The following is a 15,710-nucleotide window of genomic DNA, read 5'->3' on the forward strand; positions in this document are numbered from 1 at the left end:
TTACATATTAAAATTTTTAATTTTTATTATATTTTGTACAAGCCTCTTTTATATACAATATACAGGGTGATTGGTAACTGGCGGTACAAGCGGAAAGGGGGTGATTCTACGCGGAAAAAGAAGTCGAAAATATAGAATAAAAATTTTTCGTTTGAGGCTATGTTTTCGAGAAAATCGACTTTGAATTTTCGCTCAGTACGCGTGCACTTTATCACGTCTCGTTATAACGGATCTCACTGTAGATCGTTCTCTTGATGGAAAAATTTAGAAAAAAAAAATAAAAAAAAAATTTTTATTCTATATTTTCGACTTCTTTTTTCGCGTAGGATCAGCCCCTTACCGCTTGTACCACCAGTTACCAACCACCCTGTATATGACTAATTTATTTAATACAATTATATATATATATACACAAATACACGATCATCACGTATTTTTCTATCATTAACGCACTTTGCTTATTTTACATGTTAAAGCCCTAATTTTAGAAAACAATTTGGTGAGTATATTTTATAGGAAGTTATCATTTTCAATTCTATAAAATCTTAAAATCTATGATGCTAACTCTATGAGAATGCAACCCATGAGTATTAAATACTATTTACCACGTTTTATTTGTCATATCAGTATTCCGGTATCGAGTTAAAGCTTCCAGACCAATTTTCTTGGATGTTAAATGCTGGATTAGACCTAAAACATCACATGGTTTTATGTATTTAATAAAAAAACTTCAAAATTTTACTTAATTGAAATAAAAACTTATAAAAATTTCTTACCTTTTATTAAGAAATTTTGAAAATCTTACTGTTATAAGCTCGCACTTGCATTGGTTAAAAATGCGCATGCAAAAATAAGTTAATCATTCACGTGATAAAACGGATTATTAACAGAATTACAACAAATACGATTACAATGATAGTGTAAAACCCTGAATATAAGAGTATTTGAAAGAAGTCTTCTATATTGTCATATTAATTCTATTTTTAATTTCTACCCTGGTTATAAAAACTTTGTATATTAAAAAAATAGATCTAATATAAAGTACATACCATGTATAAAGTTGGAGACAGATGAAGACGCAACTTTTGAAATATGGTTTTAAGTAGTTAGATGCAGATTCATGATGTAAACTCGATTATGGTCTTAATGATGTTTCTGACGTATTGAAGAAACTATGAATGTAAAAAGGAATAATTTTCGAGATCTTAACTATATGTAATACATTGAATATTTAGAAGATTGTGATGAATATAAGAAAAGTACGTTTTGTGCAAATATTAAAACAAATTTTTCCTTTTTCTGGCAATGAGATACAAATTGATTTCATATTTGATATATCAAAAATGTAAAAAATGTATATAAATATCCTGTTAAAAAATACGAAGTGATGCAATAAAAACACACAAGCACACAATTTGCGTTACATATTTGTTAGTATTTATTACAAAATGTATACAATGTTAATAAAGCATACGTGTCTGCAAATAAAACGTTTTCTGTTCAGTGTGTAACCATAACCATAATTTCATGATCTTATCTTAAAATTGAACAATATGATTAATTTCATGTAGCAATTAGTTACAGATAACATTACATAAACGTATTAAAGTTTCAAATATACTATATTGAACAGATTTTGTGGCCTAATGTTTGTTACTTTGATAAACTTTATGACTATTATGATGTACTAATGAGCGAACTATTCTTAAGCATGAGAGCAATTCATGATATACATGCAAATTATTATAATCTACTAAAAACATGAAAGATTAAAATATCATATTATGAATATTACCTGGATCTTTTTACTATTTAAATGCGCATTATATCAACTAACAATTATTTTCACAATTTTTATAAAAATAATTTATTAGTACATTTATTGTTATTTACTATATATTTCGGCACAAAATGCGTACTTTGTTATATTACTTTGCTAATTAAAATATACGTAAATCATATAAATGAAAATAGCAATTTTTTTCATATTTAGGTAGTAAGTATTACAAAACAATTAACTGACAAAATCTTGTTATACATAAAATCTATACAATTCTTACCTTGCATATATTGCAGGGTTTGATAATCCAAGTGTTGTACTTACAGGACTTCCAATATATCTCTTTACAAACTGTAACAAAAGTTAATAATAAAATGATCGATAATAGTTAAAAATTAATCACCCTACTTAATAGCGTACATACCCAATGGTCACCAAGAGAAGTTGCGCCCATACTCACAGCCATATGAATGGTCAAATAAAGGCAAAATAGAAGATATAAAATAGAATATATTGTAATTGCAACTATTACCGCCCAGTGATGTGGCAAATCATCTTGGACAGTATTTATTACAAAATATATATTTATAGCTATTACAACAGCGGATAATGCTGTCGCAACAATTTTATTAGTTCTGAAATATAAAAGTATGTATAAAGTCGTATAAACTTAAAAAATTTCAACTGTAAAATTAAAGACATGAAACATACAATCCGTTTCGAAATGTACCCATAATTTTAGGACTACTAGTAAATGCTATCGTTGGCAGGGTTGCAAAAGGTAACTGAAGAGTCATAATTGCGTTCAAAATATCATTCATGCCAGTTAAATTATCAATGTCACTAAAGAATGCGACAAGGAAGGTTGGAATGATAGCGATCATTCGCGTAAAAAGTACTCGCTTCCAACGAGCCCACTGAAGATTTAAAAATCCTTCCATTGCAAATTGTCCGGCATATGTTCCTGTCATCGTGGAAGATTGGCCAGCAGCAAAAATACCGACAGCCCAAATATACATTGCTGCCGCACCAAAGGCACAGCCCAAAAATATGCCACCTTTGTTAAGGTCTACTGAGATGGTTGTATTCTCTTTCTGTAATTAATAAAATAAGATATAATAAGAAAGCTAAAATTTTTAGGTAAACAAATTCGTATTAATCTAATTTGGTTTTTACCTTAAATGTATCCATTCCTACAGTATAATTGTTAGCTTCACACAGATTGTACTAAAATATAAAGAAACGAGTATGAAATATATTGTATAAGATAATTACATTACAAAATATCATTTAGAATTCTTGATTACTATACTCACAACTTCTAAACTAGTCTTGTTAAAAAGACCATGCGCAAACACTGCGACAACAAATACGTTAATTATAAAAGATACCAGAAGTGCAATGCATGCCTCAATGAAGTAATACATATTTGCCTCATTCACTTTTTTGGATTCTTTACGGTCAATGTCTCTTGACTAGAAATTATAGATTATATTATAGTATTTATTTAACACCTGGCAAATATTTAATACATCAGAATGCCTACTTCTTCAATTTCATAAAAAAGATTACTTATACTCTTTGTTCTTTCCTTACTTTAACAAGAGCACTGTGAAGATATAAGTTATGTGGCATGATAACTGCACCAACAATTCCTACAGCTTGTAACAACATATTTCTGTCATAATCTTTATACCAAGGTATAAACATTCCACTTATCACTTCATTTTGAGGTGGGGCAGAAACAACGTACTAAAATATAGAAATAATAAAATCATTTTCATTCACATATACACACACATATATGTATTTATTTATTTATTTTACCTCATATCCAAATGTGACAGCCATTATTGTAATAAGAAATCCAAAAAAGAGTTCTAATTTCCTTAAGCCATATTTGTCCAATAATAAAAATGTAAAAGTGTCAATTATCGTAATAAGAACACCACCCCATATAGGAATCCTAAATCAAATTAGATACATACATTATTTATGAATAACAGCTTACATAAAAGGAACAAGAATAGATGACATCAAGAAATTAAAAGAATTTCATAACTTACACTTTATTTGTTAATAAAGATAAAGCAATAGCTGTTCCTATTACTTCTTGCATGTCACTGCCAATTATGGCTATTTCTATCATTATCCATAAAATCATCCTGGGTACTTTTTTATATTGTCTGTAACACATTTCTGCTAAATGCAAACCTGTTACCACACCAAGCCTTGCACTTAATCTTTGCATAATAAGACCAAGAATGGTTGCACTTAACAATACCCATAATAACTAACAAAAAAGAGCATAAATAAATTTAAAAAATAAAAAAAAATGAAAATCATACATGGAAAGTTAAATAAGCAATGAATGGAATAACTTAAAAAATACCTTATATTTGGCAGCTACGCCAGATTGCAAATCAGATTCAATATTTCCAGGATCTAAATAAGCTATGGACATTAAGAATCCAGGACCTGTGAAAGCCCATAATTTTCTAAAACTAAAGAAACCCTGAGGAAACCAAATTAGAAATGATACAGTTAAAAATCCATATATTAACGTAAAAAATTAATTTAAGCTCCATTGGTACTAATATATATTACATTTTCTGCTTCTGGTATATGAACTTTTTCATCAGCAAAGTATGTCTGATTGTTATTAGGTGCCAAACAGGTATTTTCATTTGCTCTCTTATTATTTTGCATTTCCTCCTGATGCACATAAGATGCTGTTGCAAATGTTGAATCATTCTGAGGCTCGATAATGTAACTATTCTGCATGGTATATTGATAAGATCCCTCTGAAAAAAGTTACTAGTTTGTTACATATTTTAACATTATTTGAGATACCAATTTAAACATATTTATATATTTAAACATATATTTTAAAGTATTCAATATTATAGTATTATTACAATATTGCGATATTATTTCACAAAAATAGTATTAAAATAAACCGGATTATATAAAAATTAACTTCAATGACCGTCTAAATTGAATAATTTAATTACCGTGATGATCAATGCAATAAAAGATTGAAATAGTGTCTTATTGATACGTATTCAAACTTCATCAAATACGAATGAAATATTTTAATGAAATATGTGAAATACAGAAATACAGAAATACAGGAATTAAGTATAACATACGACAAATTAATGAAATATAAAAATAAACATAAATCCTTTTTATCACTACCGACAAAATATTTGGATAAATATAAAAATAAATAGAACGTCACATTCCTATAAAATTAAAAAAAAAAAAAGAAAGTACGCTTCCGTATAACTAAAATAGAAACATAACTGAAGTAAAAACGCACATTATACAGTACACCAAGCACGTAAATGTTAGCCAAGTGAGATCACGACAATAGCCACTAGTGATCACTATTCACCGACAGCCTGACAGTCACTAACTATTGCGAGATTTGAGAATATTGCGGCAACAACCAGACAAATGAACGAGAGTAACGAGAACGAAACATACAACATACAGCCATCTTTCTTACATGTTCCCCTTCTTTGCATAAAATATTACAAATATGATGTTAGCGGGGATGCCCGAAACATCAGTGTCAGTGACTAACAATAGGAATACATATATGTATGCACAGAGAATTTATTACTGCCACAGTACAAAGAAATACATGCAGTTGTATAAAATTATAGGATTTCCCCAGGAGATGTATCATAACAGTTGATTATTATAACCCTTACATGACATCTTTCGTTATCATTAATATGTAATGAGTATTTAAGCAATTCCGAGCTTCTATGAATTCTTATTTACGCCATTAAAGTCATTCATTTTCTCGATACTTCCTTCATCTTTTCACTCTATCTTCATTTACTATATGTATTGTCTTCCTATCTTTAAGAAGTACTTGAATTTGAGCGATCACTTGAGGAAAAAGATAAAATTCGGATTATGAAGGTTTCCTCTTATCAAAGTTTTAACAAACAAAAATAAAAAATTTTGTATATGGGTTAATATTTTTCAAATTGTAGAGACTCAAAGAAAAACAGTTTCTATTCTTTCGACTATGAACTGGAGAAGAATGTCTTTTATCACTTGCTTTATTCGACTAAGATTTAAATCCAGTTTCTAAGTCAGCTAAGTGACCATATCAATCACAGATGACTTTAATCCTTTAATCAACCTTATTGAGGAGTGCTTATTGCATCTAATTATATTATTACAGTAAATCTTTATTGGATTAATTTGATAATTGTTAAATCAGATCGAAAGCATTTGTTGGGAAGGAAGTCTATAAGATTGGATAGAGATTGAATCTGTATTAAGTTATGGTTGTAATAAATTCATCATTCTAGTAAGTAAAACATTTGGTAACCGAGGTGTATACATTGTATACATTGATGTATATTATACTCAAGAATTCTCTATGATGTATTTGTTAAAATGATAGGGCATCAAAACACGTACCTATTGTAATCATAGCTTAGTTTCAATTTATTTCATCGCTTCTCTGATAAGACAAGATGAAAACATTCTTTTGCATTGGGGATTTGATTAGGATCTAAGTTCTTTTGGTAAATCTTTATCGATTACAGTAGGTACTAATCTACGATAATGTGGATCTATATTGATGCCAAAAAGTATTCATTGTATAAAATATTAATAAATGTACAGTTATTACCATTGTTTGGAGTGATATTTATTATAGCATTCACATACTAATTAATTAAATTCAAGAATATTAAATATGTCATTTAGTAGTACTTTCAACCAACCAAGTTTTATTTTTAAGGCCGTTGGGCCGACAAAATAAAATAATAATAATAATACTTTTATATGAATACAAAAATTTGATATTATAAAAATGAAACGTAAAATCTGACCAAAATTGCCTGGAAAATTTAGCTATCTGCCAATATTTTTCGTAGCCATTATAAGTAAATAAATCGACGACAAAGATCGAAAAATGAAAATTGTTTTCTTCGAAAAAGAAGAAAATCCTGGTTAAGTGCTATGATTAGTGTATATTAACTTTTTTAATTGATAATCTAACAAAAACAATGTCATTTATATGTTCCTGTAACTTCTCACGTAACTTGATATCGAAATTTAATTAAGCACGATTAGATAAGCTAAGAGTTTCTTGCTCGCTTCCAGAACGCGTTTCTTTTAATGTGAAAATTGGTGGGCGAAAACATTTCTTTAAACAATCGTATTTTTTAATGATATCCAAATTTCGCAAGAATGTGAGATATTAACATTACATAAGATTGTTATATGTAAGATTGGCTGCGGCATATATTGAGGACACTTCAATCCAAATATTTAACTTGGAATATCAAGCAAATGTTTGTGTTAGATATCAGAAGGCGGTCAATCAGTAGAAACCAAGAATTATATGATATATACGTATAAGCCCACTTAATGAAGTACCTTACCGAATTGTAATTTCTCGATTGTCAAGTAGTTACGTATAAAAATGATGAAGGTCTTTTAATGAATAAATTCAGTATACATCTTCGATCGTATTTCCTATTTACTAAAATAAGAATAGCCGTAGACAACGAGCAACGCATAAATTATCGGAAACAATCCATCAATATTTCCTATTCCTACGTGAATCACCGTGGTAAACCCAACGAACAAGGAAAATTTAATATCAACGAATAGAAAAGTTTTGCTTTATTTATATTTTCTGATCCTACGTAATTTCATATTACGATTAACTGCAATATTATCTGTCCTATTAGATAGGAAATTACTGTAGTAAATATTATTTCGATTGAGCAACGCGGTAAATCCGTTTTAAAATAAATGTTTGATATCTCTATACATATAAATGTAGATCACTTCCTTTGGTAAAATTAGAATAATTTCTTACAAGAATTCTGATTTCTAAATTCTCCTTTTTTTTCTTTCTTTTAACGTTTTTTAACTTGACAATTCTTTTTTCTTTTCCCTCTTAAAGTTTTCTAACTTGACTAACGTCACTGGTACACGATGAACGTTTTCTAACAGTTACTGCTGTAATTATCTAACACTTGTAATCTATAATTAACTCTTTTGACTACTCATCAAGTCACCACAAAAGTCCTAGCAATTGTGAATTCGCAATTCTGATTTGTTTTAATTAAAATAATAACAAATGATAAACATATAAAAGATTCTTATAAAACATATAAAGAATATATAAACATATAAAAGAACATATAAACATATGTAAAAGAATATATAAACATATAAAGAAACATATAAAAGAAGAAAATTTCAATAAAATCACAATATTATGGATAAAGGTAATAGACATATCAATAAACATAACACACGTTGAAGATAGGCAGATAAGAGATTCTAAGCAAATTTCGATAAATCTACATCACAATATCGTGATTTAATATTTGAAACACAATTTCATTGTGTTTCTCATTATTTCATTAATGAGAATTTGATATAAACTCATTAATTTCAATTTGATATAAACAATATACATTGATGTAAACATTATTTTCTCAATATCTATTCATTAAATTATCGACACTAACAGTATACGTGATCATTAGGAATCGTAATCTCTGAGAAAAATATCTTTTGCTACCACGTGTTAGCTTGTTAAAAAATAACGTCATTCCCTTGAGCCAATTGTAAATGGAAATGATCATAACAATGGTAGACAATCTTTTGTTCTACCTTATGCAATGTTACAACTATTTTAATGTTCCGTGAAAAAAGTTGTAAAAATGGGAAACTAGAGCAGTAATTTTTAAGGGCACGATACTAAACTGTTTTTACAGTCTATTGGCTCATTGTGGTAATTAAGATAAATTTTTCAACTGCTTCTTTAGATTTTCCACGTGTGTTGCAAAAATTCATTATACGATAAAACGCGTTTTCAATTGTGGACCGAGGATAACAATTCTAGGTTAACATTAAAATTCTAGCATAGTAGTATATTAGAGAATTAAATAAATCAAAAATTGTATTTCGATTACTTTGTTACCATTATGCAATTAAAGAAAGAAATTGTCGAAAACATACTTTCAAATGTGGCGCGCAATACTAACCTATGTAATTAAATATTAATTTGAAAAAAATTAATATAAAAAAATCAAATGAAACTAAAAAGAAGAACGACCTTAATCTCAATTAATCATGCCAAATTAAATAGGAAATTATTCATGTAGTAAATGACAAATAAAAACGATATACATAATTCTACAAAATATTTGAATTCTTAGAGTCACAAATATCGAATACTTAAACTCAAAATCCCTAGTGCTAAATATGCGTCATCATATGCATTTATGACAATAATACTCAATATATACTTTTTTTAATTTAATTAGTTTATGTGACAATGTGCAGTATTGTGACATACGATTTAAGGCGTGGTAAGATTTTTTGGAAGTAATGTTGGTACTTTAAACGTTCAGATTCGTTCAGAAAGTAATAATTGCATATAAAATTATTGGCCAGCTGGTTCGTACATATAGAAAATTGCCGACGATTCCTTTCCTGTTTAAACAGTAATCATCTCAACTGTATCCTGATTATTGGTTGAATGTCGTGCCATAAGAGTGAAAGAGAACTATGGTTAAGACTATATGTATGGAAAAGTCATCGTAAAGGAATTTTTAAAGCAATAAGATAAGGGATTTATGAGTCAGCCATTCAGTTGTGTTACGGTTGAGCACAAAATATATCTGGCAACTCCGTAAAATCCAAAAATTGCACGGTTTTGGTATCAGAAGAAGACTTAAAACGACGAATTTGGAGGGAGTATACGAAGATATTAACTTACCAGGTAATAATGACTTTTTTAATGGTATAAGCTCCATTTTGTAGTCAGGTAATATTATACTTCTATTTGACAGATATAATTTCCAACTGATAATTTTTTACGATAACGTTCTTCGGTAGTATTATTTCACTAGCTTGAACATAGATACAATATGTATTTTTTAAATATATTGTTTTTCCTTTAAATTGATTTTTATTGAATTTGTAAATGTGTAGTATAGAATTCATATTTTATAATATAGAAACAAAAAAAGTTAAAAATTTATATGCTGCTGATATTTTCAGGAAAATGTCTAACGTTAGTAATTTAGAACAGCAAATTGCAAATTTACAAATTAATCATGGCGATGGCATTAAAACCATTAAGTCTGGGAAAAAAGTGGGACCAGCTGTACCTCCAAAACCAAAAAAATCACAACCACAGGTCAGTAGATCCATTGAATATAATAATAATTATGTAACTTATTCAATAACAATATTTCATAACTATGACTCCCTTTCTATGACTGTTCCATTATTATATGGAAACATCAATGGTAAAATTAATAAAATAAAATTTATTTAGATCATCTTGTTATACAGAATTTAATGGGGTAAAATACTTTCCAGATACCACAAAGTTATACTATAAAGGCTGCATCAGTGCCATCATACAGTACAGTGCTTAATAATTCTGGCCAAAATGAAAAATCATCAAATTTATACGTGAATTCTCCTTCACCATATGTGCCACTAAATATAGAGAAAAATGACTTTTCATTACCATCCACTGCGAATGGAAAAGATGTTCCTAAAAACTATCAGAACAATGAGAATTTTTATGTGCACCAATCAGATGAGAAATTTGAACCAAAATATGGGTATGATGAAAAAAATCATTATTCAAATATTGGTAATATGCCTGCTCCTCAAGTTCCAGTTGAAGATCACTCAAGATCAACAAGAAATATCGTATATAGTAATATAGATCCTCCAATATCTATACCAGTTAATAAGACAGCTAAAACTGAAAAAGACATCATCTACAGCAATATTCAATGGAATTCTAAACCAGAAAATACATATTGTAACATTCCTTCTGCACTCAATAATGGTCAGATATATGGAGAATGTAATCAAAAGTCATTTTTATTAGTTTACTAAATCAAATAATTATTATATTACAGATGACTTACCACCACCACCAGAACCTTCAGAATATGTTCCATGTGTGCCGGGTAGTTCCTTCCCACCACCACCGGAAGAATTACCGCCTCCGCCAAGTCCTGTGTCATCTAGTTATAGCGAACTTAGACGCGCTACTTATCAAACTGATTTTCCACCTGACAATTATCCAAATGATATTTATGGTCCAAGTTCACAATCCAGTTCTACATATGAATCTATATACGAACCAATTAATCCTAGACCACCGTCACAATTATCTTGCAATTATTCCATGTACTCTGGTTATGGATCTGCTACATCTACTCAGCCCCAAGGAAAGGTCTCTCCAGTTAAGGAAGTATGTCAAAATTATTATGTTAATTCCTTCATTGTGAAAAAATATTTCCCCAAAAAATTTATTTTTGTTTCAGGTGGACGTTTTGACTGATCTGTTAGTTCAAGGAATGGAAGATAATGCTGAAGACAGTGATATATATGGGATTTGTGCCCAGTGTGGTCGCAAAGTTGAAGGCGAAGGTACCGGTTGTTCCGCGATGGATAAGGTTTTCCATATTGACTGCTTCTGTTGTTATGTTTGTAAGGTTAACCTACAAGGTAAACCCTTCTATTCACTGGAAAACAAACCCTATTGCGAGGAAGATTATTTGAATACTTTGGAAAAGTGCTGCGTTTGCACTAGACCAATACTCGATAGAATATTAAGAGCTACAGGTAAACCTTATCATCCATCCTGTTTTACATGTGTTGTTTGCGGGCAAAGTTTGGATGGTATACCATTTACGGTAGACGCTACAAATCAAATTCATTGCATAGAATGTTTCCATAAGTAAGTAGCATTTGGTTGACCAAATAAAACAATTAATTTTACAAAGTATAAAAATGAATGTTTTTATATTACAGAAAATTTGCACCTCGTTGTTGTGTTTGTAAGTTACCGATTATGCCAGAACCAGGACAAGAGGAAACTGTGCGTGTTGTAGCACTAGATCGTAGTTTCCATATTCAGTGTTACAAATGCGAGGATTGTGGGTTGGTTTTATCTTCTGATTCCGAGGGACGTGGATGCTATCCTTTGGATGACCATGTGTTATGCAAAAGCTGTAATGCTACTCGTGTGCAAGCATTAACGTCACATATGACGACTGAATTATAAATGGCATGATCATTGAAACGATATATTAGATTGTTATATTTACAGTTGCCGTTTTATGAATTTTTATATTTAGAGATAAGTTTCTATAAGACATCCAACATTTAATATGTTTTTGAGGAACTTTTTAATCAAAGCCATTTTGACAATTGAATATGAGTAGGTTTTTCATTATTTGATACTTCGAGATGAATTACGTTAAATATTCATAATATTTCTATACCTTTTTAAAAGATTTATATTTTAGAGATTGTATTTATCTATATATATTATTGACTCGGATTAGACAGGTTTGAAAAAATTTCAGAACTGGGTTAATGTTACTGCCTTTACACTGCCATATATGAAATTTCAAAAATATCTAAGAATTATATTGTCAAATAATATTTAACAAAAAATTCTAAACTGTGAGCACGTATGTTGTAGTCAAGATTGATTTCTTGTAATAAGTATAATTATTGACTATAATGTGATTTAGTCAGGTATTGCATATATTATTAAGGCAAGGTATTCAATTCCTAATATTAAGAGCAATGTTAGATTTATGTGTGACTATATCCTCATAACGTCAATAATGCGAAGTAGAGATTATGCAATTTATATGCTTCTTTCTATTGATCTAGAATATACAAAACGTTTATTCCAATGTATTGGATCCGTTATGTATTTAGATTTCCGCTTTATGATAAATCATGTGATATGATAGAATTAATACAATGCAAATTAGTGCAAATACCTTAAATTATATTATCTATTTAGCAAGTGAAAAGACTAAGAAAGCAAATAGAACTTAATTGTAAAATGTATTTGTAATGAATATTGAATAAAATAGCGATTATATTTAAAAACAACGCGTGGTCTTTAATTATTCTTCATTAGTTCAATTATTTCTTATTTTGGAAAGAATGAAAAAGTAAACGGCCTAAACGAGAAAGGTAAATACACAAATACAATATATATGTATTGGAGCATTGTATATTTCATATTTTTAATGAGATTTTATTATTATATATTTGCAGGAGAGACTCACACTTATTTTAGTCTATACCTTTTCTTTGCTATGGCTCTTCCATCTATATAATGTTCATGCACAGATGTCTTTATTTTGTTTTTAAATATATGCATCTCTTATACGTAATATATTTTTTTATTATCATCGAGTACTTAGTTTTTTTTTGTTGTACAACCTACATATCATTTATGTATAATTTATGTTTTTTATTTTTCTTAATACATCAATTTCTGTGTTTTAGGAGGCATGCTTTATAGATTGTGGAATATGATTTGATCACTTTACAAAAAAATGAACTCAAATGAATTCCATATACATAATTTCCAAATTACAATAAAATATAATAGTGCAATCGCTGATTGGCAAACAAAACAAAAAATCTAGTCCGTATGTTTCTTGAGATTGCACAAGTTCATTTATCTTAGAAGTATGCTTAATAATATCGAATCATTGCCAGTCTTAATCCAGCAATAGAAATTTGGCTAAAGTATCGAATTAATAAAAAAATAAATAGCTGCTCATGTAAAATAACAAAAAACCTTTCATCATGCGTAGACAAAACCTATTTCACGCAACATATTGTGAACGTATAATAATCCACAATCGTAGAAAGCACACCGCGTACACCGTGTATGTAATATACATCAATTATATTCCTATGTTCAACTACGCATACCCGCTAATATCTATCTTAGATTTCTTTTTATATTATAATATACTTTGCGAAGTATATATTATATTTTATATCGTATCAGCACCATTCTACGTTGAATTTAGTACATGTATAATAATTGCAATTAAACGACTCGTCTTATTTTTAAACACGTTTCGTTTCGCTTGTTAAATCAGTACCAAACTGAACATAGAATTGTACCTCTTTTTTTTGCTTTTGTATTACCTCTCGTTATAGACGTATATATTTTTATATATATATATATTTATTTTATTTATTTATTTAATTAGGTATGTATACGTGTATGAAATATGCGTGTGTAGTGTGTATATGTGTGTGAGAGAGACAACATTAATGTACTTACACACGGATGCTTACACACGTAAACTGTCTTCTTTTCTCATGTTCTCTGTGTTTTCATTTTGTTTTCTTTTTAACTTGCACGCAATAATCACAGCCACCTATCCAGATACGCGCTCACGCACACCCAAATACGCACCTATCGCACTCGCATTCCATATACCTTCGGTATACGTTTTTTATTTATTTTCGTTCGTTAATATTTATATATATATATATATATCTATATGTATATATTTATATTTGTATATTGCTGAGATATCTTCTTGTGTATTATACATAGAAATAGGTGCCGAAACGAGCTGCTCTGTTCCTTTTTTTTTCTTTTATCATTTTTCCATTTCGATTACATATGTATAATATCGTTCTTTTTTTATTTATTTTCTTGTACGATCATAATAATTAATGAATAAGAAAAAAGGGGGACATGCGACTCGAATGCCGTATGCGATGTTTCCATATTTTGTTTTATTTTTTATTCGCACTTACTAAACTTCGTTTTCGTCTTTACCATTCCTTTTTTTGTATATCTCCTTAAAATCGTCCTTGCTTCTAATTAAATTCCCTTTCTCGAATTCCATTCTCCTAACAGCATACTTTCACACTTTCAAATTCGCTGGGTGCTGGTTTTGGGCCGTGCTGGGGCCCGTAAATCAATAAATAAATAGAGGAACAACATTCTTCAAACATCTTTTTTTTTCTTATAACAACATTAGAGGCTCTTGGAACGTAACGCAACAAATGTTCAACAATACAATCACGAAAACAAATAGAAGGCACTCTTACATTTTTTTTATCAACAAATTAATTTCTTTTCGTAACGACTCACGGGTAATCTATATGCGTCCTAGGCCTTTGTCGTCTCATCTACGTGTCCCTCGAATTATATTTCTCCCTTTTTTTGTTTCTTACTCTTCCGTTCTGTTTATTCTTTCCCTTTTCTCTCTTGTACATAAACCGCTATATATTTCGCCGCGACATCTAAATCACAGCGCCGCACAAACCTTCGGTTCATTATCATTCTTCGTTTTCCTCATTTAAATAGACAATAATAGCTACAATATGCGAGATATGAGATAACAAATTTCTCGTTATAGATAAAAGAAATTTATACGTTCATAACAATTAGGTAGAATATTATTTAACCTTTTATATTATAATAATTTAATTATTGTTATTTGCTTGGAAGCTCACAGCCGACACATTTATTTAATTCATTATTACATACTTGTTTTTTTTTTTTTGTTCTTTTAAAGGTATATCTTTTTACCGTATTCGTTTTTCGGGTATTTAGGGCATCTCTTTTTTCTCTTTTTTTCATCGTTTTTTTGTAACAGCTATTTTTATGACCATCTGTCTTTTTCTCCTTTTTTCTGTTTTTTTGTTTGTTAAGTTTTAAATATTTCCTCCTGCGTCTTTCTTGCGCGGATAACTTGTCGAAAAAAAAGAAGAAATGTAAATCAGTATATTATTATTTCTTTTCCTACTGTGGCGTCTCGAAATTGCGTGAGAATGAGTTGTTTTGTTCACGGTTACTCTAATTAAACTATAAGTACTGGTTTTACCATCAGGTAGAAAATCAAAACTGAGAGATGTGGCAGTGCCTTGAGCAACCGTCTTTTTTTTTTTTATGAAATCAATTCTATTTCTGCCTCCCTATTACCCTCCACTTCATCGTTATCGTTTATCGACATCACTACCGTTTTTTTTTTTCTTTGAACACATAACAAATCGCTCGTCTTTGTACGATAATAACATATTATTTGTTGTTACCATATTACTTCCTTTT

At 29.3% G+C, this 15,710-nt stretch overlaps 2 protein-coding genes across 10 annotated transcripts; one reads left to right on the forward strand and one right to left on the reverse strand.

Annotated features, from left to right (window-relative positions):
- Positions 1-452: 452 nt before the first annotated feature.
- Positions 453-9,672, reverse strand: LOC117243198 (protein Malvolio). Of its 7 annotated transcripts, XR_004495409.1 has the most exons (13): positions 5,181-5,316; positions 4,388-4,584; positions 4,173-4,295; positions 3,847-4,073; positions 3,608-3,746; positions 3,377-3,532; positions 3,097-3,255; positions 2,957-3,007; positions 2,492-2,874; positions 2,205-2,415; positions 2,061-2,131; positions 1,050-1,172; positions 453-690 (listed from the first exon to the last, which is right to left on the reverse strand). XR_004495409.1 is itself a non-coding variant. In XM_033510472.1 (12 exons), exons 1-12 carry the CDS (start codon positions 5,311-5,313, stop codon positions 624-626), a joined length of 1,917 nt encoding a protein of 638 aa, XP_033366363.1. In that variant the 5' UTR covers positions 5,314-5,316; the 3' UTR covers positions 453-623. The 7 variants fall into 7 exon arrangements, 6 of the variants coding, with proteins under 6 accessions (XP_033366363.1, XP_033366364.1, XP_033366368.1 ...); XM_033510472.1 differs by lacking the exon at positions 1,050-1,172; XM_033510473.1 differs by lacking the exons at positions 1,050-1,172; positions 5,181-5,316 and adding an exon at positions 9,561-9,672 and having other exon boundaries at positions 624-690.
- Positions 9,133-12,260, forward strand: LOC117243199 (lipoma-preferred partner homolog). Of its 3 annotated transcripts, XM_033510478.1 has the most exons (7): positions 9,133-9,150; positions 9,287-9,563; positions 9,845-9,983; positions 10,169-10,652; positions 10,726-11,063; positions 11,137-11,552; positions 11,627-12,260. In XM_033510478.1, the coding sequence occupies exons 3-7, from the start codon at positions 9,849-9,851 to the stop codon at positions 11,877-11,879; spliced, it is 1,626 nt and encodes a 541-aa protein (XP_033366369.1). In that variant the 5' UTR covers positions 9,133-9,150; positions 9,287-9,563; positions 9,845-9,848; the 3' UTR covers positions 11,880-12,260. The 3 variants fall into 3 exon arrangements, with proteins under 3 accessions (XP_033366369.1, XP_033366370.1, XP_033366371.1); XM_033510479.1 differs by lacking the exon at positions 9,133-9,150 and having other exon boundaries at positions 9,219-9,563; positions 10,193-10,652; XM_033510480.1 differs by lacking the exons at positions 9,133-9,150; positions 9,287-9,563; positions 9,845-9,983 and adding an exon at positions 10,050-10,095.
- The last annotated feature ends 3,450 nt before the right edge of the window (positions 12,261-15,710 follow it).

This window comes from Bombus vosnesenskii, unplaced genomic scaffold (assembly GCF_011952255.1).
Source record: "Bombus vosnesenskii isolate JDL3184/JDL3185 unplaced genomic scaffold, Bvos_JDL3184-5_v1.1 scf7180000013265, whole genome shotgun sequence".
NCBI classification, from domain to species: domain Eukaryota; kingdom Metazoa; phylum Arthropoda; class Insecta; order Hymenoptera; family Apidae; genus Bombus; species Bombus vosnesenskii.

Coding starts and splice junctions, on each gene's coding strand:
- LOC117243198 (XM_033510472.1), bottom strand. CDS start 5,313: ATGCAAAGAAGGGGAACATGTAAGAAAGATGGCTGTATGTTGTATGTT. Junction 4,296..4,387: donor ATATACCAGAAGCAGAAAAT/GTAATATATATT, acceptor TGGTTTCCTCAG/GGTTTCTTTAGTTTTAGAAA. Junction 691..2,060: donor AACCCTGCAATATATGCAAG/GTAAGAATTGTA, acceptor GTGATGTTTTAG/GTCTAATCCAGCATTTAACA.
- LOC117243199 (XM_033510478.1), top strand. CDS start 9,849: ATGTCTAACGTTAGTAATTTAGAACAGCAAATTGCAAATTTACAAATT. Junction 9,984..10,168: donor CAAAAAAATCACAACCACAG/GTCAGTAGATCC, acceptor AATACTTTCCAG/ATACCACAAAGTTATACTAT. Junction 10,653..10,725: donor TCCTTCTGCACTCAATAATG/GTCAGATATATG, acceptor ATTATATTACAG/ATGACTTACCACCACCACCA.